The sequence below is a fragment of the Crocodylus porosus genome, unplaced genomic scaffold (genome assembly GCF_001723895.1).
Source record: "Crocodylus porosus isolate Cpor-Errol unplaced genomic scaffold, CroPor_comp1, whole genome shotgun sequence".
In the NCBI taxonomy this organism is placed as follows: domain Eukaryota; kingdom Metazoa; phylum Chordata; order Crocodylia; family Crocodylidae; genus Crocodylus; species Crocodylus porosus.
In genome coordinates this window covers 95,006,311-95,031,836 of record NW_017728931.1, presented here as the reverse complement: position 1 = coordinate 95,031,836, position 25,526 = coordinate 95,006,311, and the positions used below count along the sequence as shown (strand labels likewise).

The window sequence follows — 25,526 nt, the reverse complement described above, 5'->3', positions numbered from 1 at the left end:
AGAAATTCAGGCAGAGCACATCACTTACACATTTGAGTATTTCCCTGTTTTCCTGAGATCTATATTAGAATTATTTTTAGGAAATATAGCAAACTATTAGCAAAAACCTTTGGCTTTAATCTGAAGTTTCTGGCCCACAAGTTGCATTTAATCATATGCTACTATACATAAATTTTTGAAATAAATGTAATCATTAGAAAGCTGGGATTTGGAAGTAAAAATTTCAGTATTTCTTTATAAAAATGTTGATTCTCACTCAAATAATAGTTAACATTTTAATGTTGCACCAGTAAACTTAGAACAATGTAGTAACTGCCTAAGGAGGAGAAGTGTTACCAGAGACCCCTGACAGATGTTACATTCATTGTGCAGTGTACTGAACCAAGCCATCGCATGATAAAAAAAAATGGCAAACAGGCCACAAAAATTAAATGTGGAACTTCTTCGTAGCATTTACTTTTGAATGTAGAACATATTAAAGTCATGCTGTGCCCAGATTGGACTGCACAGCTAGCCTTTAAATTTGCCAGGGCTCAGGGAACCCGTCATCTCCCCATGAGTGTGGACCTGTACAGCCCATCATCGAGCTTGTATAGATTTGCTAGTGCATGGGAAATCCATTGGTGTTCCCAGTGCCTGGCTGCCCAGCTCAGTTTTAGAGGCCTAAATGTATGATGGGATCTGAGGAATGTGAGGAATTTTTTCTCAGATTCCAAAAATTTTATGTCCTGTTATGACAGCTCTTGAAAGTCTAGAATGGCCAGATATTGAAAGTCTAGCATGGCCAGATGTCTAGCATGGCCAGTCTAGCATGGCCAGATGGATATTTTACTGCTACTTGGCTAAATACATGAAAAGTGTCACTTTGTTTAAACAGTTATAGAATGAACTCAAACAGCATAAATTAGACACTTATTTCCACAAGCTCAGTAGTAATTGTTAATTTTAGGTTCTGTCCTGTGAGAAGGACTTGTCTACAACTCCTTTTCCTCATTTTCTAATAGAAAAAAAATCTGTATCTATATCAGTTTTAAATGTATTTACCCTGATGGATGTGTGTTTTTCCGTTTTTATTACACAGGCTGCACTATACCTCAAATAATATTTTTTTGTACAGTGCATTATTAGACATGTGGTATATTGTCTATATGCTGAATGAATTCATATAGTATTTTTTGTATCTAATTCAAATTCAACCAAATCTATTTGAGGTCTTTTTATGAGGAAGGCCTAAAAGTTGCTATATAAAGCCTAGGTTCCTGAAGCACTACATTCAGAATTTTGTTGGTAACAGCAACATTTCTGATGGCGCATTTCAGCTACTGGTACTTGAATTTCCACCCCTCCCCTAGGCTGCTGGGGCTGGTTCTCAAAAAATTAATTCTTCATGTCAGAAATACAATTTCACAGATTTTTGAGGGCCACAGATTCCAGCTTTAGGATTGCTGATCTCACGGACAAGTCCTGAAGTCATCTTGGTTATGAAACATTTGTATTGCTAACAATGGAAATATAAAGAAGTATGAGTAGGAAAGCATGGCACTATTTAATAATACTTTTTTTTACAGAAATGCTTGTAGTCAAGTGTTTTCCAGTGGAAACTAGGTTCATTGTCCTCTTTCAGATATGAAAAAGGTGGTCTGTGGAGTGGTGTAATAGTGATTTCTTTAAGGTTTTATGGGAGGTTGGTGGTAAAGCCACTTTATATAATAAATTATATTTCTTGCTATAACAGGATGTGTAAAATATTTTGTATTCAAATAGTTATCAATAATTAGTCTATATTCAATATGTTAAGTGTGATTTCATATGATCTTCCTGTAAGGTACAGAATGATTGGCATCGGTATTACTACAAACTAGCCTACATTTTTAAATATAATAATTAACATGATTCATTATGAACAGCTGTATTTATTCAGCTGAAACAAAAATAATTTCTCGTTTCAGTGCTCACCATTAGGTATGCATTTGGTGTGCTGCTTCTTAACCATTGTGTCGAGTTACTGTTACTTGAAACAAATGAGAGTCTTACTACAGAGTTATATCAGTAACAGGTTCTAAATGTAGCTAGATTCCGAAGACAAACATACAAGATACATGAACAAGTTCTTGCTGACCTATACAGTACCTGCTTTATAGTAGGTTATACATCTGCTACTATATTTTGATAAATAGCTTGGCTCTAAGTGCTCTGTCCAAAGTGCTGAAATCTTACATGATGTATGAGCAAGTCTAGCTGATAAATTCTAATGTCAACCTGTGTGTGATAGTGATTCATCAGGTTTGTAAAATTGGTATTCAGTGAAACATATTGAATTTATATAGATCCAAATTGGGGGTAATTTAGAATTAGTACAGGAGTGTTCTTTCTGTTTTAAAGATGTTTAAAAATATTTATGTATTTTCAGAAACAGCTAGGACTTAATTTCATGTTAAGATGGCATTCTCTAATTTAAGTTATTCATTAGTAATAGATAAAATGAGATGACTGTTCTGTACTAGAAATGTTTTTAAGTGAATGCTATTTTGACAGGTTGCAACAAACATATCACAAATTGACACAAAAACAATTAAAAGGAAAGTATTATAACTTTAGCTTCTGGACTATAAAAATGCTGCCATTGATTAAGAACATAAGAAGTACCATACCGGTTCAGACTAACAGTCCATCTAGCCCAGTGTCCTGTCTCCGATGCTCTGAGGGAGAGCAATGAGCTGGGTGCCCAAGTGCAGGTGGGCTGGACCTGATGTTCTGCAAAGTCCCTTCAAGCCCCTAACATCTATGGAATCTATGAAGTCTCTAGAGTGATCCATCTCCTATTCAGTATTCTTCCTGTTATTCCCTGCTATTGGTTTAGAGATGCTATGGGAAACATCTCCAACTATAGTGTTCAGTAGCCATTGATAGATCTATCATCCATGAATTTATACAGTCCTTTTTTTTAATGTGGTTATGCTGTTTGCCTTTACCACCTCCTATGGCAAAGAATTCCACAAGTTAACTATGTGTTGCACAAAAAAGTACTTTTTCTTGTTAGTTTTAAACCTGTCACCTACTGATTTCAGCAGGTAACCCCATCTAGTATTCTGGGACTTTGTGAACAATCAGGGCTTTTGCCCCAAGGCAGCTAGCAGCTTCTAAGCTCAGACTCACTGCCAATTGGCTGGGAGCCCAGCAGAGCAGAGTGGCATTTTTTAAAAGGGAATGTTCTTCCTACCTGTCAAAAACACAGATCAGATGGTCCACTACTGTTGGTCCTGCCTCTTTCAGTGAGGTTGCGGGGGAAGGAGGGAAGGTGCTTTTCAGTAGCAATCAGAGGCCTTAGAAGCAAGGCCTCAGCTTCTGCCTGTCCCTTAACCTCCCCTCTCAGCCAGTTCGGGGGCAAGGTTGGGGAGTGTGCACCATGATTTGGGTGTGAAAATGGCAGCCCTTACCACAATTGGGCTATGATGTTAGCAAGCTGGGCCCATGACTTAAACCAGGCCCTACCTATTTGCTTGGTCCACGTCCTTCCTGGTTTCATAGACCTCTATCTTAACTAGCCTTTTTAGCGTCTCCTGGCATGGCAACTGCTACATGCCTATGATCATTCTGGTTACCCTTCTCTGTACCTTTTCTAATTCCATTGCATCCTTTTTGAGAAGTGGGGACCAGAACTGTCCACAGTATTCAAGATCCAGAGAGAAATTTATTGTAGATGAGTTCTTGAGGATTAAAACAATTTTATTGTGAGGTTTTAATATTAAAATGTATTTAAAAACTAATTTTAGTGTATTATATAAGAGCTCTACTCATTCATATATTCATTTTTGTTATTCAGTTGTTCAGGGGTAGCTGTGTTTTTTTTCTGCTTAGTTCCCTGCCACTTTTGGAGTAATTAGCAGTTTTCCTGTTTGTTTCTTCATGTCATTCTTGAACTAGAAGTCAGCACTCCTTTACATGTCATACCTAGTGGACTTTTGTGCTGAGACAGTCAATATCAGATATATTTGATCTTCGTAGAATTTAAATTTAGAAACAATGCATGGGTTGTTTCTGGCAATGTTTACTGCTCATTTCCTACTCCCAATGAACAAAATAAGAATTTTGCCATGAAACCCAATTTGAGTGGAATTAGCAAATTATTTCATTTCAGTCCAACTAATGTAGTCTATGGCGTCCAGTTATTTGCATGTAATATCTTCAAAGCTGAAGACATTAATATACCAATTGTTGATTTTTGTCATCTCTGGAAAGGAGTGTGGAGGCCCACAGAGAGATGATATATGTGATCAAGACTGTTAACACAGACTGATTATTCTGTGTAACAGGCAGCCTAATATTTAGACATTATTAATGATTACATTAGGCTTTTTATTGCAGCCAAGATATTGGATGCATAATACCTGAGTCTAATAATTATGTTCAGTTTTCAGGCTCCAGGTAAAAAGAGAAATCTGAATGGGTGGTAATATATCTCATTGTAAATTTCCTTATCAGGCTTGAGTTGTTTGGGTTTTTCCCCTTCTTAATGAGTGAAAGGAAAATATGTAGTTGTTAATTTTTAACGATATGGATAAGTACTTTATAAAAGTATTTATTGTGTGGTTATTGCAATTTTACAGCCTAAAAAACAGCAAAACTTTCCTATGCAGTCAGACCTGCATTTCAACAGAATATATTTAGATATTTGATCAGATATTAAAATGGCAGGAGCTTCAAGAAGAATTCCTTTTTTTATAGAAACAAACAAGCCAAAAACTATTTTGATTGTAATCAAAAATGTATTTTTCTTCATAAAAAAGTTTCACATACTCACTGTGTCTACTCTACAGAATTTGTCCATTTCATTACACCATGTGTCAATTCTAATTTATCTGGTCACTGCAGAAACTCGTGGCTAGTGTGTGTAATACAACACAGGAGGAGGTATTGCTCAGTTCCACTACTCTTACATAATTAAAAAAAATACAGAAAATGTTCTTAGCTACTTGCACTGTTTTCCAGACTCAAAAGTCACACAAAAGTTCTAGAAAATTGAGTAATTGTATTTGGTTGGCACAATACTCGTAGAAGCCAGTGAGTGAAAAATGTTCTTTTATGCTGAATCAGTACATATTCCTCTGTGTCAGCAGCAGCAGAGTCTGGTCTTCTGAATTCTGAAGAGTAATACTTTTTTGCCTTAATATTTAGCACAAAGTCTTGTGCTTTTTCTTTCAGAAATTTAATTTTGTAGTATTGGTATTTCATGACATATTACGTGGAACACCTATTACAGTTGCTTTGACTTCAAGTGCTGTGCTTTTTTCTTTCCCTGTGTCCCAAAGACCGATTAGAGGAGGATAAAGCTCATTGAATGAAAAGGGTTGTTTCTTCAGGTAATTCCTTAAATAACTGCGTCCTATATCATAGTTCATTTCCTGTGAGATGCAACTGTAGAGATACACCATGCAGATGACTCCCAAAAGAGAACCAAGGCAGAGAAGGAATCCTGTTATGTTGCTATTTTCATAATCTTTCACTTCAAGATCCAGTCCTTTTGTGGTGACATTGATACATTCTTTCTTATTCTGTTGGTAGATAGTCGGAATGTCTATACAAATTCTGTATTCAGTGGATGGATTTAGATGTGTTATATTATATACCTTGATATCAGATGGAATTCGAGCGCTTTGTGCAGCCTGAGAGTTTTCAGTCTTCAGAAAAGCAGTCCATCTGATGCTGGATTTCAGAATTTTAGCTTTTGCTTTCCATGAAACGAGAACAGAATTAGATTTTACATCTTTTATCTTTATACTCAAAGATCCACTACTGTCCTGGGGGAAAGAGCCATCAACCTTAATCATAACTGATTTTAAATCTGCACCAACTAAGTTAGTTGCTATGCATGTATAAAGGCCACTTTCTTTTTGAGTTACATCACTTATGTCTAATGTTCCTTCAGAATGAATGTAGTATTTATCACAAGCAGTATTAGGCAAAAGTTTCTGACCTGATGGTGTTATCCAGTAGATTTCAGGTTCTGGTTCTGCTGTTGCTCTGCAGTGTAAAGAAACATGGCTGCCAGCTTTTAAATCCAGAGTAGATGGGAAACTTTCAGGGGCTATTAGTGGGAGGCAGATTTCCATCATTTCCCTGAAGTGTATCTGCCTCACATTCTGGCCTTGAAATTCTGGAGGATCCACACAAAATAATGACTCTGGCTCCATGAATCGAATATTGGTTTTATTCATGTTAATCCAGCGGATTACACAATCGCATCTAATTGGATTACTGTGTATGCTGATTTCCTTGAGGTTAGGCAAAGACTCTATTGTACTACGGTACAGGGCACTAAGTGCATTGCTATTGAGCATGAGTGATTCCAGTTTGGGCAGCTTGTAGAATGCATTTGGATGAATATAAGATAGTCTGGGGTTATTGGTAGCTTCTATTTTTCTCAAATCTGGCAAATTGTCAACAGCAAGGCTATCTATAGAAATCAGTTCAGGCATGTTATTAATTCCCAGCTCTTTTAGGTGCAGCATATTACTAAAATCTCCTCTTCGTATTCTGTTAATAGGATTCTTATTTAAATCCAAAAATTTAAGATTTGTAACCTTTTGAAGAGCAACATGGGGCACTTTAACAAATCTGTTGTCATAAAATGAAATGCTTTCTAAGTTGTCAAGGCCTACCAAAGCATTATCAGGTATTTCAGTGAGATTTATGCCTGCTAAAACCAGGCTGCGCAGATTGATAAGAGGCTTAAAGTTCATATCTTCGATTCTGATGATTGGATTTTCTCCAATCATGAGAATCTCAAGATTAGGAATAGCTTCAAACCACTTACTGTTGATCATCTGCAGGCTATTTGAATTGAGATGAAGTCTGAGAAGATTATCAAGGCCAATGAAAGCTCTTGGTGCAACTGTAGAAAGTAAGTTGTGATTAATGTAGAGTTCTTGTAAATTTCTGAGTCCAGAGAGACATTCTTCAGGCAGTTCTGTAAGTTTGTTTTCCTCCAGGTACACTGAAAGAAGCCGTGGAAGCTTTCTCAAATTAATATTGGTCACTGAAGATAAATTGTTTTGAGATAAATCCAGACCAGTAAGGTTCACTGGGAAGTCTACTGAGTATTCAATTTTTGCAATATTGTTAGTCTGTAGAAGTAGAACCTGGGTGTCAGCAGGCAGTCTGGTTGGGAAATGTAAAAGGCCTAAATCATTACAGTCCACTGTTGGAGCCTCCAAGTAGACAGATCTTGGTGTGAACCAAGGTCTGACCTCACATGTGCATGATTCTGGGCAGTTCAATTTTTTTTCTACCGCTTGTACTAGTGCAGTGGTTACTAGGCCAAGTAGAAAATTAATTTTGAGTGGCATGTCCTTCATCTTAGCTCAAGTCTTCACAAAAGTAATGGGCCCTTAAAAATTCCAGTTACTTGTTTTGAGTTCATTAAGGGCTGGCCATTAGATAAAGCAAACACCTGCATTTGTCAAGTGATGACTGCCAAAAAAGCAAAAAACTTTCTTCCTGAAAATAAGTGGAAACCTTGCAACCACCTTGTCCAATGATAATAGACATGTTGTGGATATGAGGGTCACTCTCTCCTTGATGACATAACACTGATAAGCTTTGTGAAGATGAAGTATGTATAGATGATCATAAGAGATTAAGCAATTCATTTATTTAATAGTATTAACTTCAAATCCCATGATTGATTAGTATTTGCAGGAATGACAGGATGACCTAAAATAGAAGAAGAGGAAATAATTAGTATAAGAAACTATACGGTTATAAATTAATTTAGCTCTCTCTCTCTAATATTAATTATTGCAAGTAAGAAAAGAAAATGACTTGTGGTGTCTAGAGTATAGCAGTGTTATCCAGACAGCATAAATGAAGTTAATATAGTAGTATGTCTTTAGACTTGTAGCTTGTCATGTGTCCAGTAGGGAACACTGCACTACAACAAGCTGATGATCCACAAAATACAAAATATAAAACAGAATACATCAGTAAGATTTTTCTACATATTTCTCACTACTTTGGAATACTTTCTTTTTTCCTAGTGTTATCACTAGAAGCAGATTCAGCTCTATTAGCTTTGAAAACTTAACTACCAAGCAATATCCTGCAGAGTATGAATATTTACTTTCTGAACATGAAGTTTAAAAATATAAAGAACATCATTTATATGTAATCAAAGAAAAAAGGAATTATTGCCTTAATGTAGCCCCAAAATGAGGGTATTCTGAGACACACCTGTAAGATATTTATACAGTAACATACAAAATTGATAATCCATGGATTTTTATCTTTTTTCCAGTTCTTGTTACGGTGTATATCCAAGGAGCAAAATTAAACTTTTTTGGAAGATAAAATTGGTGGTGGAGTGGGGGGAGTAACTGTTTGTCATACTGGCAAAGTCAGTATAATTACTCCCTTTCTTATTCTTACTTGAAAAAGAATTCAGTTGCACTAAGGAGTAGTAACAGCCAAGTACCTTTATAATTTCTAAAGGGGAAGGGAGGAGAGGGATTGGGACTAAAACAAAAAACAGTGTTTAGTTGTTAAACTCCAGTCTTCACTCTAAGCACTGCATTCAAGGAGCTCTACTAAGGAGGTACTGAGTATTCCTGGACACTATTGACCTCCTTGGTATGGAGGATTCTGCCCTTCTTCATCTTACAGGATTGCTCTTTTAAAATGTATCTTGGCAGATGAAAAAGCTGTGATGTCTTTATACATGAAATGGTTCTCAGACTATCAGGTTCAGGAACTCTCAGTATAGTATTCATGTCAGGACTCAAATGTGTTTTATGGCTGCATCCAGACAAGTGCGGACATTTGTTTCCCTGGGGACAAGTAGCAGTGGCACACCTTTGGCCACTGCTACATGTCCTCAGGAAACACCCATGCCACATGCACTCTGGTGCATGGTAGGTTACCCTAGGTGGGCTGGGGAGGCTAGGGCCAGCAGCTGTGCTGTGGTCCTGGGGGCTTCAAGAAGCTGCAGCCATGGTGATCCATTCCAGCTGTCGGGTGGCCAGGCTCCGGTTTTGGGTAGCTCGCAATACTGCCACATGTGCTGCCCTGCTTTATTTTGGTGTGGGGTTTTTTTTTTTTTCACCCTGAGATTTCCTGGGGTCAAGCTGCACCCTGCTGCAAGGCAGCAGCGTGGGGAATGCCTGCATGTGTGACATGTGGTGCCACAGACAGGTCTGCAGTACCACATACCGCAGGTCCATGCTCATTTGAATGCAGTCTAATAAGTCTATGTATTTTTCTTGCCATTTGATTTACCTCCAGTATTAAAATTCAAAATGGCATTGTTTACAACCTGTAAGATAGGGCCAATGCTTTATGACATTGATAAATGCAATTTGAGATGTCGCTGGTACAGACAGACAGAAACATTACATGCTTGGCAAAAGGTTCCTGTCTTCAAAGATGTAAACCATCTGAAATTTGAACTACATCTGATTTGGCTCCGTCCCTTCATTTGTTGGCATTGAATCCTTATCTGTAAAACTGACTTAGAAGTTCCAGATAACTAGTAAATGTTCTGGTCGTGATAAACGTTATCTTAAATTAAAACTGCTGAAGTCAGCAAGACAAGCACACTGGGATTTCTTGGTCCTTTTCTTTTTCTACTTTAAAAGAAGTGCCTATTGATCTTGTGTCCAGTATGCTTATCGAAGGTCTAAGTTGCTCCCCATTTCCCCTTGTTTTAATACATTTGCATCTGTATCCTATTTGCATTTCATCTATTCTGTCTCATACATATTTTTCATTAACAAAAATATGTTTTTAATAATTAAAACATATTCCCGTTTTGCCTCAGATAAATAGGGTTACTTATTAGCTACCCTTTCCTCTGGTTTACTTGTAACACACACTTTGAATACAGTATAAAACTGCAGCTGATACACTGGAGAAGATATTTGGCCAATTTTTGAGCACTGCTCCTTGTACTACATAAATGCAAAGCTGTTTTACCATTTAACTTAAAAATATAAGTGTATTAAAGTGAACAGACAATGTGTGAGATAAACATGCAGAAAACATTCTGCTGTTTTGAAATTTTATAATACATATTTATGGAATCGGTCCAGTTCATTCTAAACTGCAAAGAAATACTGGTACAGACTAAATACCCAAAAAAGAATCTGTTCCTTCATTTCTTTAAGTAATATAAACTTCAGACCTGCAGAAAAATAAACATATACATGGAAAACATTCATATAACTCACTGCGCATTTGGATCCAGCCCTGCAAGTTGGTGGATGTTTGTGCACTCACTTCGAGTGCTGTGCCACTTACTAATGATCTATGCATAGGGATCAGTTTGGAAGACTGAGTCATTATAGTTAATTTACGTTACTCAGAGCAGGGGGCCTGCTACAGAAGTCTTCATAAGGGCTTCAGCATGCTTTCATGCTTCCAGTGTGACATCCTGATCCAGCAAAGACTTACATTCATGCTTCATGCAGATGAGTGATCCACTTTACTTCAGAGGGATTTTTTTCTGAGCATAGAATGCATGTTTTTAAGCACTGAGCCTTGATTTATCATGAGAAGAGAAGATGCTCTGGAGATAATAGTGAAGGAAGCAAGAAATGGACAGGACAAATACTTGTGCAGTAAAATATAAATCAGCTTAATTGTTTGGGGATTTTTGCATATTTTTATGTTTTGTATGTGATTTCAAGGTAGCATAATGGAGAGAGTAACAGATCCCTGGATCGTTAATGTGTGTGTGTGCGCGGGGGAGGGGACTGGTATCAAATCAAGAGACCAAAGCACTGAATAATGTTGTGTAGCATTCATACATTATTTATAAAATGATACATAGAAGGTAAAATGTGACTTGCTCTGACAGGTCATTGTGGACTTTGCTTATGTCAACTGGTTGTATTGATTTTATTTTTTTGTGATTAATTCCTAACCTTGAACAGAGGCCTGTACAAGGGATTTCAGAATGAGATGTTAGCTGTAATTTGCTGTTTAAAAATCTATACCATGCACACATTAGTATTTGTATTCAATGTTAGAAAGACTAATCACATTTTGTTATTAAAAATGAAGCTTTGAAGAATTAAATGTTTTCTTTCCAATATAAATTTCATAAGGCTTCATTTTTAAAAGGAAAATGAAATTTGCGCACATGCTTTAGGAAGGTGGATATGTTATATGCATATTGGTTGTGTTTTATGCTTTCTGTACCTGCATCAGGTTTGGATAGTGTATCTGGTACTGCATCTATGAAAATAGATACTCACATATATACTGGAAGCTTTCTTATTGCCGCTAATATGCCCCTGGCAAAGAGGTAATATAGTACCAGTTACTGGGTGCATCTTCACATTTATTACTGCACTTTGGTTATGTGCATTATATTTAGTACCTCCTTTGTGTGGTACTAGAAAAAGGCACATTAGGCTATTTTAATGTTCATTAGTGAAAGTGCATTAAAATAGCCTAATGTGCATTAAAGCTTATATGTAGACACACCCACTATCAACTAATATTTACATACTGAGGAATTATCAAGCTTGTCACTTTCTTGCTGTATGGTAGAAAGTTAAAACACCTGTTTAACATAATGTTATTGATCACAAAGATGGTTTTAAAAGACAGTCTCTCTGAATACTTCTACTGGTACACTCTCTATTAGCTATTGCAATTGATAGTTAACAAAGTTGGAACTGAAATCTTGTTACTAATTTTTTATTTCATTTTGTTAATGACTAACTTTTTATGCTGAAATACTTTAATAAATACACTACATCTTAGTGCAACCTGATATGGAGCTTTTAGGGGACTGCTTTGCAAGGGGCAAATCCAGAAATTCTTACTTCGTTTCATTCTCTCAGATAACACTGCCAGTTCAAAAGGAATGTTGTCTATGTAAGGACTGAATAAAACCAGATATTAACATTGTTCTAATTAAAATGGATACATTTTAAATTTCTTATTTGAAAAGTAGTAGTAAAAATACAGTGAGATCCAAGGCCTAGGACAGTGGTTCTCAACCTTTCTTAGACTTGAGGCACTCCTTGTTGGACTCCAGACACTCCTCCATAACTCTTGTGGATTGAGCAGCACCCCATTTCAGATGCTAATTTATTTATTACAGAGCTTACCTCCTTGTGGAGTGGTCAGGGAGAGGGGAACCACCAATCAGAGAAAACCTAAGCGTACCCTTAAATTTTGACGCTTCCTTTATCTCCTCATATTTCCTACAACACCCTTCAAAGGATTTCATGGAGCCCCTGGGTGCGTTAGTACTCTGGATGAAGGTGTTCCCTGGAAGAATGTATATGTCACTTGCTAAATCTCTTACAGAACAGAAGTTCAAGGTTTAATGTTTTATTAATAGTTCATTAAAAATGAGATTATTATAGAATACTTTTTATTTGCTAGATAGCTAAGTGAAGACAGAAATTATCAACTGGCTCTTACTTTAAGTACATTTGCTTATCCAGATCCTTTTTTTTTTCAATACAGACATGTAAGAACCTAAAAATAATTCCTAAAACCTACAGACATGTAAAAACATAAAAACAGTGCATCTTCTGCTGTTTGCTTAAGCCCCTAAGATTCAGATCCATACATATACTTGGGTATTGTAATTCTAAGCACACCTAACATTTAGGTGTTCAGTAGGGCTGTGCGAAGCTTCAGTCACCGATTAGATTCGGAGGAGATTTGGCCCGGCGATCAATGAAGAGGCCCAAATCAGATCTGAGGCTTCCAGATTGATTCAGAAAAGATTCAGAAATATTCAGAGATTCAGATTGGTGGGGGGAGAGGCAGGCACAGTCGGGCAGCTGCAGGTTTTCCCACAGCTCCTCTGGCTGAACCTGCGTCTACCCAGCCTCATCCCCTGCCTGGTCCCAGCCTCTGAACACATTTTAAAAAAAAAAAAAAGCTCTGCACTCACCAGATGCAGCAGCAGCGATCAGGGCCTCTGAGGTCTCATGGCAGAGCCCCCACATGCAGCATGAAGTAGTGGGCAGCAGCGGGGATTGCCTCCCTGCCTGGCACCTACATGGCAGCTGCCCTATGGCATGGGTGCAGCATGGCTCGGCAGGGCACCAGGAGGCTGGGGATGGGTGGGGGATGGGGCTGAGCCGGGCATCCATGGGGGCTTCTCCCATGGCTCCCTCTGCCTGGGGAGAGGCAGGCACAGCCAGAGGAGTCATGGGAGAACCTGCAGCCTCCCAGCTGTTCCTGCCTCTCTCTGGCCAATCCGTACCAAATCAGTGCCAAATCTCTGATTCCAATTTGGCCAAATTGAATGGGGACAGTGATTTGAATCACTAAACTGAATCACTGTCCTCTGAATCAGCCAAATCCAAATCAAATACTTCCCTATTTGCACAGGCCTAGTGTTCAACCCCATAAGTGGGATTCACAAACCCAGATTAGACACCTAAATTGTCTGTATAGGAAGTGGGGAATATGAAGTGCTGAAGAATGGGATTCACAGAAGTAAGCCTGATGAGCAGATGCCTAAAGCAGCTTTAGAAAACCTTAAAGAAAGAACTGGGTCTGATATCCTACCTCTCTCCTAGACTTGGGCACATTTTTGCAGCCCTAAATATATCAGGTGAAACAAGGTATTCCAGCGCAAAACTCGCTTCTTAAATTGTTCCTTTGGAAGTGACTTCCTAGCTTATTCTTCTCTTCTAAAACATGGGAGATTGAGAGGGGTGTAAAATGAGAAGAAGGAAGAGCCAGCTATTTATAATAGTTTATCCTGGAAATAGGAGAGATGGGTGGTAGACCATCCTCAGCCTGAGGGGTTCAAACCCAATGTCACCCACCAGCCAGGAAAGTACCTGAACCACCAAGTAATGGACTAGAGTGGTAGATGATACTCTACAGGCTTCTTTCTGAAGCTGTGCATAGAAAGACTTCAAGGTTTATAATACCAGAGAGTAAGCAAGAGGGAGCTTGACTGCAAAGCTTGATAATGAGCATACTCTCTTAGAAGGGAGTCCTGGGTTTCTTATGCCCTCTGTCAGTACCTTCAGCACATTTCATCCAGTGATTTTTTTGCATGCACAGTGTTAGGAACAAGGACCAGAACACAGGACTTCCTCTTTCCCAAGTAAGGGCCATCAATCACTGTTTTCCCTCTTGCTTAATTTTTTTCTGGCCCCATAAATTCTGCATTCCTTTTTTGCACAGCTTCAGTGGGGGAACGGATAGAAAATTGCCCCCATTCCAGTCTGGTGTATAGCCTAGTGGTTAGTTTCACCCTCCTGGGAGTTAGGAAATGTGGGTTTAAAACCCCTCAGGCTGAGGAAGGCCTCTATGCCAGGTATCCCACTTTCTGGGCAAGTACTTTTGTCACTACATTATTCTATAAAAGATGGGCACCACTACCACTATGCTTTTGAATGAAAATTGCCATAACTTCTTTGCTTTGTGCTCATCTAAATGCTGTCCTTGCTCAACACATACCTAGCAGATTGGGGCTCTTCTGGGACATGGACACCTGGTTGTGAAACCCAGGTGGCCTTAGGCAGGAGAGAAGATTCAAAATATGCAGGCCAGTACTTTGAGATATGCTCAGGAGCAGATCTTTGGACACCTAAGCAGTGAGGGGTTTTGTGAACTGCTTAATTGGATTTAGACACCTATGTTCTTCTTAAGTTGCAATAAGCACTTTTTGGAACTTGCCTTAATTTATTCAATTTATTTATTATTCAGTAATTTAACTAATACTTTCAAAGCCATCCTTCCTTACTTAGCTTCCTACCTAAACCTGCCCTAAATGTTTATAGGTAGATTTCTTACTTTCCTTGGATGTACTTTACCTTTGTGAATTGTGCTTTGAAATCCACCCAGACTCTTTTATTAGATATGATCGTGGTGCCTGTTATTTTTTAAATAAGTTCTAGGCTCTTTGGAAATGTTCCCCTTTGCAGACTAATTATTTCTCCTGTAGACAACGAGTGATAAGCCTTAAGTAGGTTCATTGCACTCACTGTCATTTAAGGCTTATGCATTGGTTTACAAGGGGGCGTCACCATTATTCGAGCTGGAAAAGGCATTCAGGGAATGGATAAGCTGAGCATCGTTTCTCATCACTGGAGCAACAGACAGCTACGAACTAAGTCGGAGTGGGCAGAAAGAAAAGAAATACGTCAGGTTTTGGCAATCTTTCTTTTCCACTTCAGCAGTTAGAGAGACAGTGATAAAAAGTAAAAATGCAGCAGCTATGCTGCAATGTGCCCTGCTGGCAATAAGGCAAACAGCTCACTTCACAAGGACCAATTTAGAGGTGGCAAGCATTTTCAAAACACAGCTGTTCATACAAAGCTACCTCTCAAATACACCCATTGAAAGAACCATTTCTCAGTTCTTGCTGTTATAACCATTTTCAGATGTATCACTGGACAGCAACCCTGGACATGTTACTAACCAAAGCTGGGGGTGGGGTGACAATAGTTTGTATATGGTTTTATTATAATTACTGTTTTCTGTGGATTTTTATGTCTGAAAAAAGTCTCAAATAGTTGAAAAGCTGTGCAGATCTAAGTGGTGATTGTACTTAGCAAACTTAATTTCCAAGGATGAGTTCTCCCATCCTTGTGTACCAAGGGTCCAAAAGGAAAAACATTTTGGGGGATATTTTTATCTTTACTAGTATTATAAGAGAATCAAACTAGAAAATGGCCAGTAAAAGGAAACAATATTTTTTTTACTTATAAATTCTCAATTTGACACCTTTGAAGATTCATGTTGGGTTCAAGCACATGGTTTTCACATAAATAGTGGAATAGGGATATTTATATTGAGCTAGCCACAGAGAAGTCATTAGGTCAGGTGATATAGTTTCAGGGCAAGGCACTAGAAGACACTGTATTCAAATATATATTCTATCATAGAGCTCACCCTGGTTTAAGATGTTATCATCTCCTAAGCCCTCTTTACTTACAACTGCCTTAAATACAAGTATGTTGTCTTGTGAAGATAGGCAACTGTTTTGGGGTATCTCAGGTTGGGGTTCCAAAATACAAGCATCTAGAAATCACTGTAAATGTTTGAAAATTTGGGCTGTGTTGTATTGGTTTAGTGTTAGGATTTTTATAAAAACCTGCAAATTCCAAATGTTATTTTTTCAAATGATTCACTTGTGAAAATCTATGCTATAATAATCGGCACTTACTTAAGCTGCAAGGTGTAAAGAAGATAAAATGCTTTGTGCTGCTTTCTGTTCCACCTATTAGGTGTGTATTATGCTCTCAAGTATCTAAGGTGCCATCCTTAATGTCTTTGAAAATCCATGTATATATAGTTTGCCAATTGTAGGCTTAACAGTAGGTCACACGGAGTAGGGATGAGGAGGCTCTCTCAGGTTTAAGGGACTTGAGCTGGGTAGAATAGGATCACGCTTAAATACCTGGACACTTTAGGGTCATTAAGTTGCTTAATAAGTAGAATAGGATCTGGGGTTTTGATTGACTGATATGGAAACAGCTTATAGTATGTGAATTGATACTAGAGCGCGTGTGTTTATTTTTATTTTGTGAACGTACTACTCGATCCTCTTTCTTCTTATTTCACTTCCTGGACTTGATTTTGCCTCGGGGAAAGCCAAAGGCTTAATGTGTTTAAATGCAAGTAAGACAGGATAAACACTCATGTTTATAAACACAGGTAAACAGTCTGACAAATCCTTACATCATAAAGAAGTGCTTTATACCTGTGGGTAGCTCATGTTCTTTCAAATTAACTTTAAAAGTAAAGCTAGTTCCTGGGAAACATTTAGATGAACCAGTTTTATGAGAACTTAGAATTTTAAAGAAAATTTACAATTGCTCTTTTATTAATTGGATCTGATTCACCACTGTGTTTTTCTCTATTGTATTCTGATGTAAATGAATTGATATCAGTGAAATTATATTTGCATACAATTAGTCTGATAACAGGAGAATTAGGTCACCTTGTATCTATCAACAATTTCAGTTTACTTAGTGTTTTGAAAAACATTATCTTATTTTCTAGTGGAAATAGAGCTCATCAAAGTATAATCTAGGTGCCAGATACTTTCTACCTAGGTGTGATACCATTCCACCCTGCTCAAATCCCTGCTTTTGTAACACTCCATTGTCATAGCCTTAAGACTAAATGGCAGAAAGTAATGAACATCTGCCTTTCATTAATTGTTTTTCAGAGACTCAAGCAGTGATGAATAGGATCACACTTTGGTACCTAATAGGTAGAATAATATGTTGCCATAAATGTTTATATATGCCAAATGATTTATTACATACAATCTGTTGGAAGAGCAGTTGAATCCCTTTTTGGATTTTTAGGTTGAGTGACTGTGATGCAATATTTCCTCTCTCTCACTTATTTTGAATTACATTGCCAATGTCCCATTAATTCTAGAACATGGTAAATGGCAATAAATCAGAGGTTGACAACTTACATCCTGTGGGCTGAGTCTGTCCCACAGAGCTGAGGATTTTGTCTATGCCCATGCCTGTGCTGGTACCAAGCAGTTTTCTGCTGTGACTGCGCTGCTGCCAGTTCTCCTTCCCACCACCCTCTCCTCCCCTTACATGGAGCTGTACAGTCCACTGTAGCTGTACAGCTACAAACAGCTAGGCCCTATGGCTGTAGGATGGGCACAGCTTCTAGCTAGTGGGGCACTGGCACTGCAGCTGGGAGCTGGGGACAGGAGGGAAGAAGGGGGCAGCAGCTCTGCATAGTTTGCTGGTCTTTGGCTCTGGTGCAGCTCTCCCCCCTTCCCGAATGGAGCCTGCACCTATGCTGCACCTGTGAAGTGAGGGCGCTGGGCTTGTGAATGCAGCTCCCAGCTGCCTGGCCCCATTACAGGTGCAAGAAAAGCCCCCCTGCTGCTAATGCACTGTGGAGGCCACCCAGTCAGAGCCAGGCTATTCTGACCCATGACTTGAAAGGTTGCCAGTCTGTTCAATAAGCTATGTGGCCTGCAGGACAAGGTGTTTGACCCACGTTCAGTACTTAATACAGATAATAAATATGTATTGTTAGTATCATAGTATGTAGGAGCCCCAGTTACAGGCTCTGACTGCAGTCTAGGTGCTGTACAAATACAGAACAAAACAATTCTGTGCATCCCTTAAACCGCTTACCGTTTAAATATAAAGCAAGAGGCAGCAGATGGATATGGATAGGTGGGGAGTCAAAGAAAACGACGAGACAGTATTAATCAGCAAAACAACTTTACTTGATTTCACTATAGTTGAAGACATTATTCTAGCAACCTACTTTCAAGATCATTTCTAAGAGGTTCCTGGATGAGCTATTTTTCCCAATTTTAGATTTCAGCTTTCCTCTATATTGGTGTGTGTTTGACATGCTGTTCAGGTTTAATTGAGCATTACTGGTTATTTGCATACATAACATAGCAAAATGAAAGAGGAATGAATTCCCAAGGGATATTTGCTAAGAGATTTCTTTATTTCTGTAACTATAAAACCACTTCTTATATACTAAATTTTGATCAGCTACATTTCTTGACCCTAGTGTAAAGTTTACAAAATAATCTAGCAGATGTTTTATGTAAATAAACTGAGAGAAAATAGAAAATGATATGAACACACTGAGACGCATACGCTAAATAGAAAATGATATGAACACACTGAGAAGCATACGCTTCAATTCAACTAGTAATTAATTGTGGAAGAGAGATGCACCTTTGTCATTTCTGCTCATTCTGTACTCTGCAGCTCATTTGCAGTACTTCATGTCTTAGTAATGATTAGGCTGTATCTGGTAAATTGCATCTATTTGGACTAATTTTAAAAGAAACTTTAAAATGAATCTGAATCATGAGTGCTTGTGATTTCTGCTTCAAAGATCATGAAATGAATATATAATACTGCCATTTTAGTTGGATGTTACCTTTAATGATTTCTTTAAAAGTTTTACTTTCTTTTATGGTAAGAATGTTAATAATTATGCATTTAAGTTCTTATGCTGCGTGTTTCACCATCTTGCTGACTTCTACATTGTTGTCAATAAAAAGTCCAGAGCAATTACACCAGTTATGGCACCACTGTAAGTTGAGAAAGTAGTGACTTATTTTAATCTAGATGCAATCATGGATGCTCAAGTTCTTTTGCTAGTTGTAATCTTGCCAGTAGTAGATGAGGACCTCTTAGCAGTTAGCTAGGTGTGCAGTTGGCAGGGAACCAGTCATGTTCTCACTGTTGGTGATTGTACCCAATTACAAAATGCTTAAAGCAGATGGCCAAAGCTATAGATAAGTATACTTTGGTCATGATTTTTCAAGTAGTCACCAAACCCATTCGGGGAAAATACTTCTGGCTGTTAAAATAGTCTGGCCAGTTTTAGGCACATTTGTTGGCCCCTAAAAAAATGAATTCTAAACACCATTAAAAACTGGAGTTAATTGCCCAAAGGGAACTCTAATACTGATAGAGGGAAAATGGTGTAATTTATTCACGTGCTTGTGTTTTTAATGTTATATTTTTCTCCTAAATACATTCATTTCATGTTTTGATTAATTTTATTATTCAAGAAAACATGGATCCCTGGGGAGTACAATAATGTAGGAGGCAGGAAGGATGTGTACCTTATAGGCTAGGGACAGAAGTTACACGTAAACCAGTTTAAGTGATCAGAAACTGCTTTAAACCTGTAGCAGAACAGAAGTCCAGTGCACATAAACCAGTTTCAAAATGACTGAAACTGGTTTAAGATAAATGTGGTTGAAGTAGTATACTGCATTTCCAGGATGAAAAATGAATTTCTATTCACTTACTTGTCAGTCAGTCTACGCAGGTTAGACTAACCTGCAAAGACTGAATCAATTCAGGTTTGGGCTTTTTGAATGCCTGTATTCAGCCATAGAGTAAGTAAATCAGAGATGCAGTAGCTTTCCTAAGCAGCAGCTTATTTCATTAGATGCTAGTAAGCTGCTGTTTATGAAAGCTGGTGCATCTCTGATTTGGTTAGTCTGTAAGTTGTAGCTTTACCCTGCCTTCAGCCTGACTTAAGACTAACATTGCTAACCACCTCTCACCACAATAAAGTAGCCACAATAGCAAAGACAGAGCTGATTTTGGTAGTTCCTACTTCAGTTGAATAATTTTTTCAGGTCCAAGGATTATGTCTAAAAGAAGACAAAGTAGTATTTGTTTCTTGACTTTTCATGCTTGTTTTGTTGTTCTGAGTTTATTATATGTTGTCAGTGCTTTTAATGACTGGAACAACTTTCAGACATTTGGCATTGTTTAGTTATTTTCCTTTTCAGTAGTGGGTGTGCTGCTGATTTGATGCATTTTGGGAAAGGAGCATATGAATGTGAAATATCTTTTTGTGCAAGGAGATCAATTACTTTGAATTATAAAATTCTAAAAAGCTAATTCTAAAGGTATACATATAATTTGTATCAGCAGAATCAACATCCCAACTAGCATTTTGCATATATATGCAATATCCTGCATGGGATATAGTTTGAGCTGTGCATAAAGTAAGAGAGTTATTTCCTCACCAAAAAGCAGTATTTCTTTTTCTTTTTTTTGTTAAAATAGTGGATGAAAGATAATATTTTTGTGACATGGTTCATTCCTCTGAAATTTAGGACCAAATACTTTTTCTTTATAATTAATCATAAAATTTTGGGTGATTAGTTTTATCTTGAATTGCTGGGATAAACAGGTTTTACAATAGACTGTTAAACATAAATGGGCATTTTTAACTTTGCTTGAGCTATTGTAAAGAAGTGGATTGTTTCAAGGACAGTTATGGGATGCTAAAATTGACAAGTTATAATTTACAAAAAAGAAATTATTCCTTAGAATACTCTTGGTAAAGAATGGGAAATGGAAGTTCTGGTCTCTGAAGTATTTTATATTAGTAAGAGTGATTTATGCACACTCATAAATTACCAGCTTGTAGAGATACTGTCATTTTTAATTACAGAAAAAATTGGTTTGTATTTATTTTTAATTATGGTTTTTGCTTAGCTGAGCACTTCATTAATAGTATTACATGTTAAGTTGATTTTTGTACATGATTAGCAAAACAAATGATATTTCCAAACCTGAAGTTTGTTGTCTTTCATGCTTATGTAAACTATCCTTTAGCTCTCATCCATACTATAGGATTATTATTGTTCATTTCTTATTGTCCCAGAAGTGGTAACATTAAAATGCAAATCTTTTTTTTTCTTTTTATGATTTCCTTTCTTTGAAAAAACAGCAGAAGGGATAAATACAATATACTGCATGTGTAACTTAATGCACTATCACTTCTCCTCATTTTGGTATTAAGATGAAGTAATAATGTCTTTCCAGAAACACAGCCTGAATCTTTTTAAAGTCTTCTTGCTTTCCATTTAGACTGAAAGTAATTTATGACCAAGTTTGCTAACTTACTTAACCCACTATACTGCTCCATGATGTTCAGACTTAGAGCCAATTTTATTTTATTTTTTTAGTCTAATCCTTTTAGTACTTGCTGATGCTCTTAAAAGGATTTTTATGTGCTTCATTTAAATTGATAAAATCATCCGAATCCCTAAATATTAGATGAATTGGCTCACTTACAATGTCACTGGCCAAGATCATTTAAATATGATCTCTTCCCTGAAAGCCTATGATGTAGCCATATCATACGTTTTCATTTCCTTCTCAGATGTTCCATTTTTTTTTTTTTTTTACCACTTTTATTCCATCTCTCAGTGTTTTGGATATGAGGTGGAGAATAATTTGGGGGTTTAATATGTGTAGTCTTGTCCAGTGTTTTACTGATAAGTAGTTATTCTTAACAAAATCATTATAAGTCTGTCTTTCAGAATGTATGGTTAAAGTTTCAAATTAAACAAACATAATTGCCCTTACAGGCCGTGTCCAGATGAGTGAGCATACGCCTGTTGCGGCATCTCAAAACTGTTTGAGATGCCGCAAGAGGCACACTGGGAATGAAAAAATGTTCCCTCTGCTGCATATTTGCAGTGAGGAGTCTAAATTTGATACCAGGAAATCACAGAATAATAATAAACAAAAAAAAAACCACATGAAAAAAGCGGCACAGGGCATGGTCCTACAGCATGCCTTGAGACAACCAGAGGCAGTGTCTTGCAGAGAGATGCTCTAGCTAGCACACGCCAGAGTGTCTCTATGCCTCCCACATCCTTGCCTCAGTCCCCTGCCTCGGCATGCTGGAGGGAATACAAGCAGGGTAAGGCTACAGCAGTGGATCAGACCTAGGCTCTGTCCCCAGCAAGTATGTGGGAGGGGTGGGTCCCCCACCTGCCCCCTGCATGGTGCACAGCCCACCCCCCTGCAGCAGCAGTGCCCGTTGGGATGATCATGGCCAGCTGAGCTCTTCCTGTCACTTGGGCACCCGGCACCACATGCAAGAGCCTCACACCCATAGCCATGTTATAATGCAAATAGGTATGCACATACAAAGCAGATTTTTATATACATATATATCAAATATACCTCTACATTAGCTATACACAAATGAATGCCCACCTAAATTTGAAAATGTAGTCTTTATATTATATTAATCAAGAAGAAATTATATGCTAACAATACTGAGTATTTAAGTATTAGCTGAAAGTCTTTACATATTTTAGAGTGGAAAATGCTTTGCATCATTGTTGGTGAGATGAGGTGGTTTGAATTCTTTTTATTAGTTTATAAATATAAGGCTGAAGTTCTAGACAGAATTTGGGAATGTTAGTTAAAGGGCCTTTAACTAGTAATATTTTGATAATGTCTTTGGAGAAATGTATAGGAACATGGAGCACTTCAAGGCTTTGTGCCAAATTAGACTTCACCCTTTACACTTTCAAAATATGGGTCTATTTCTCTTCACCTTCAGTGGCCTTACTTTCATAAGGTGAGCTGGGATTTAGTGAGCTTTGATTTTCATTATTGCTGAACTTATTCAGTTATTTTCTATGGCCCTTCTCTTGTTTCAAATTCATGTATTTTCTAGGTAGAGTTACTTAAATTCACTAAGAAGTCAAATGAATCAAATTTTTTTGGAGTCTTCAAATGATCTGTGGCTATGCTGTGATTTTTACTTATGCTTGTATTTGTTCAAACAGTTTATTTACATATATTTTAGCCAGAACTTAATTCACAGTTTGTTTGCTTCAACTCTGCATTTTATTACTCTTCATTTTTCATGGTGCGTACAACTGGTCCCCAAAGTCATGTGGTATTGTTTCTGTAAACTTGAGGGTTTAACTAAAACTTTATTTACGAGAAGAGACTAAATAGTGAATATTGATACTTGCACATGACTACCATTGGTTAACTGTTACAGAGATAACAAAAACATGATGGAATAGCAATCATGACTGGAATGCAAACAAGCTTTCAAGGATATTCAGTGTTCAGGAAAGACTGTGAAGAAAGGAAAGGATAAAATAAATAAAACAGAGGGCGAAAACATGACGTTGAAGAATAGTGGAATTATGAAGTGAGATACTGTAATTGGAGACACTTAACCCTGTTACTAGAGAGAGAGAGAGTGGGAAAAAGTATACTGCCCCTTTAATGTCAGATTGCTTTGGAGCAGAAAGGGCAGTATACTTCTCTCTCTCTCTCTCTCTCTCTCTCTCACACGTGTGCACCTAACACTTTTGGAAGTCTCCCACTAACAAGAAGGTTTGTTTCTTCTTCTTCTTTTGTACGGTGTCAGGTATCAACTTCCCCTCCTGAGGTTCTGGTATAATTTCACACACGCCCTGCCTTTTTGTTTTTGGGCACCCCATCCACAGCCCCACCAAATCCCGGGACCTCCTGGCCATCCTCTCCTGGCCCTGGCCTAGTGGGCCCTGTACTTGACCAGGAAGGAGGATCTGGCCAGGAAGGTGCCCGGAGACTGCAGGACGGCTTTTCTCTCACTTGTCCATGCATGTTTCCAGGAAGAGCACCAGTGTGCAGCATCTACCAGCTCCTTGGATGCCTTTGAGGACCAGTTAGTATGGCCTGGGGGGCTCTACTTTGTGTCCCCCTCAGGAGCAGTTATTTTCACATGTTGAATCTTTGACCCTCCTATCCTATTTTTTTCATTAGTTGTCCCAATAATTTAGTTGTACCACTCACTCATTAGCCCCACACAGGGTTACTAGTTAGCCAGATAGGCCTTAGGGCTCATGGTATGAGTGTTACAGATAGACAGGTATCAACTTCTAAATCTATGAACTACTGTCTGATATTATTGTTTAATGTGCATATGAGTATTCCACCTGCCTTGTCTGGGCATTTGTAAAGATTGCAGCTTTCAATTAAGTGCTGTGTTTTTTGTTGGATAGCACATTCATGCAGGGGGCTGTCCAAGATGTTCATCTTATGAAGTGTTGTTATGAATCGTCTGCATCCAGATCTTAGTCTGTTCAGCTTAACCCATGACTTTCTGTTGAGCCCAGTGGGGGCTCATTTGGTGTTGGTATAAAATGCTGTAGGAATTGGTCTGACTATTCCTAGTGGTCAGCTCACACTGTTGCTGCTCATTGGTTTGGTTCAGTATCCCCAGTCTCTTCCAAGAGCTTGTGAGCTTCATGCATAAAACGGTTTAAGGCTTTTAAACCCTTGGGCAGTTATTTGAGCTGGAGAATCACTTAAGGAGATTTGCTGAGCTGTTGCAGGCTGTGTCACCACCCCACCCCCAGCCATGCTGGACTGGATCAGCAACCCTGATCCCTGCCTCCACCCGCTAGCCCCCACACCAGCTCACCAAAACTTCCTAAGTAGTCCAGGGGTGCCAGACAGAATGACTGGGTGGGGTCTGTATGGAGACCAGCCTTGGATGCCCATGGGCAGAGTGCAGTTGGTTGGGTGCATGGGATGGGGCATCTGGAAGTGAGGCAGGTGGGGCTGGGGCCAGAGCCAGGATTACAGGGCAGAGACAGAATGGGGTTGGGCCCTGGGGCAGAGCTGTGATGTATCTGCTCACTGCATGGCACGGTGCTGTCACCGCGCTGTGATCCTGGCCCCAGCCCTGCTCTCCTGTCCTGCTACCAGACACTGCTCCTTGCCTATCCATGGCCCCATCCCATCTGCCCAACTGAGTGTGCCCTGCCTGTGCAGGTTCTGGGCCGGTCTCCATGGACAGCCTGTCTGTTTGCTCTGTCCAGTGCCCCTGGCTGGACACACCATGGCTGTAACAGAGGGCCTTCTCTGGGCCTGTTTAACCATGGCCGATTTAACCATTAGAATCCTTCTAATTGAACCCCACCTAAATTCCTCTCTTCAGGCACTCCCATCCGCCTTCATACTAGGCAGCATAGCTCCCTGAACCGCTTCCCCTTTGGGTGTGGTCCCCTTGGGACCTTTGGCTACTAGCTCTGGCCCACCTCCAGGCCAGTCAGAAACCCAGGTGTGCAACTCTTGGGCGTTCCTCATGGTGGGCCCCTGGCCCTTTGACCCTTCCGGTCCTGGCCCCAGCATTGACCAGTCAGGGGAAGTTCAGACAAGTGTGAGTCTATGGCCTTACTCTTCCTCCATGGGGTCCACCTTCCAGACCCTCCAACAAGGGGTAACCCACCCAGTTGTGGCGGC

General features: G+C 38.7%; 2 protein-coding genes across 3 annotated transcripts in view; one reads left to right on the top strand and one right to left on the bottom strand.

Moving 5' to 3' along the window:
• IMMP2L (inner mitochondrial membrane peptidase subunit 2) overlaps positions 1 to 25,526 on the top strand; it is an 875,599-nt gene that overhangs the window by 401,087 nt on the left and 448,986 nt on the right. The window lies entirely within an intron of this gene.
• LRRN3 (leucine rich repeat neuronal 3) lies at positions 4,564 to 7,719 on the bottom strand. Its single transcript, XM_019543386.1, has one exon. The coding sequence runs from the start codon at positions 7,353 to 7,355 to the stop codon at positions 5,229 to 5,231; it is 2,127 nt and encodes a 708-aa protein (XP_019398931.1). The 5' UTR covers positions 7,356 to 7,719; the 3' UTR covers positions 4,564 to 5,228.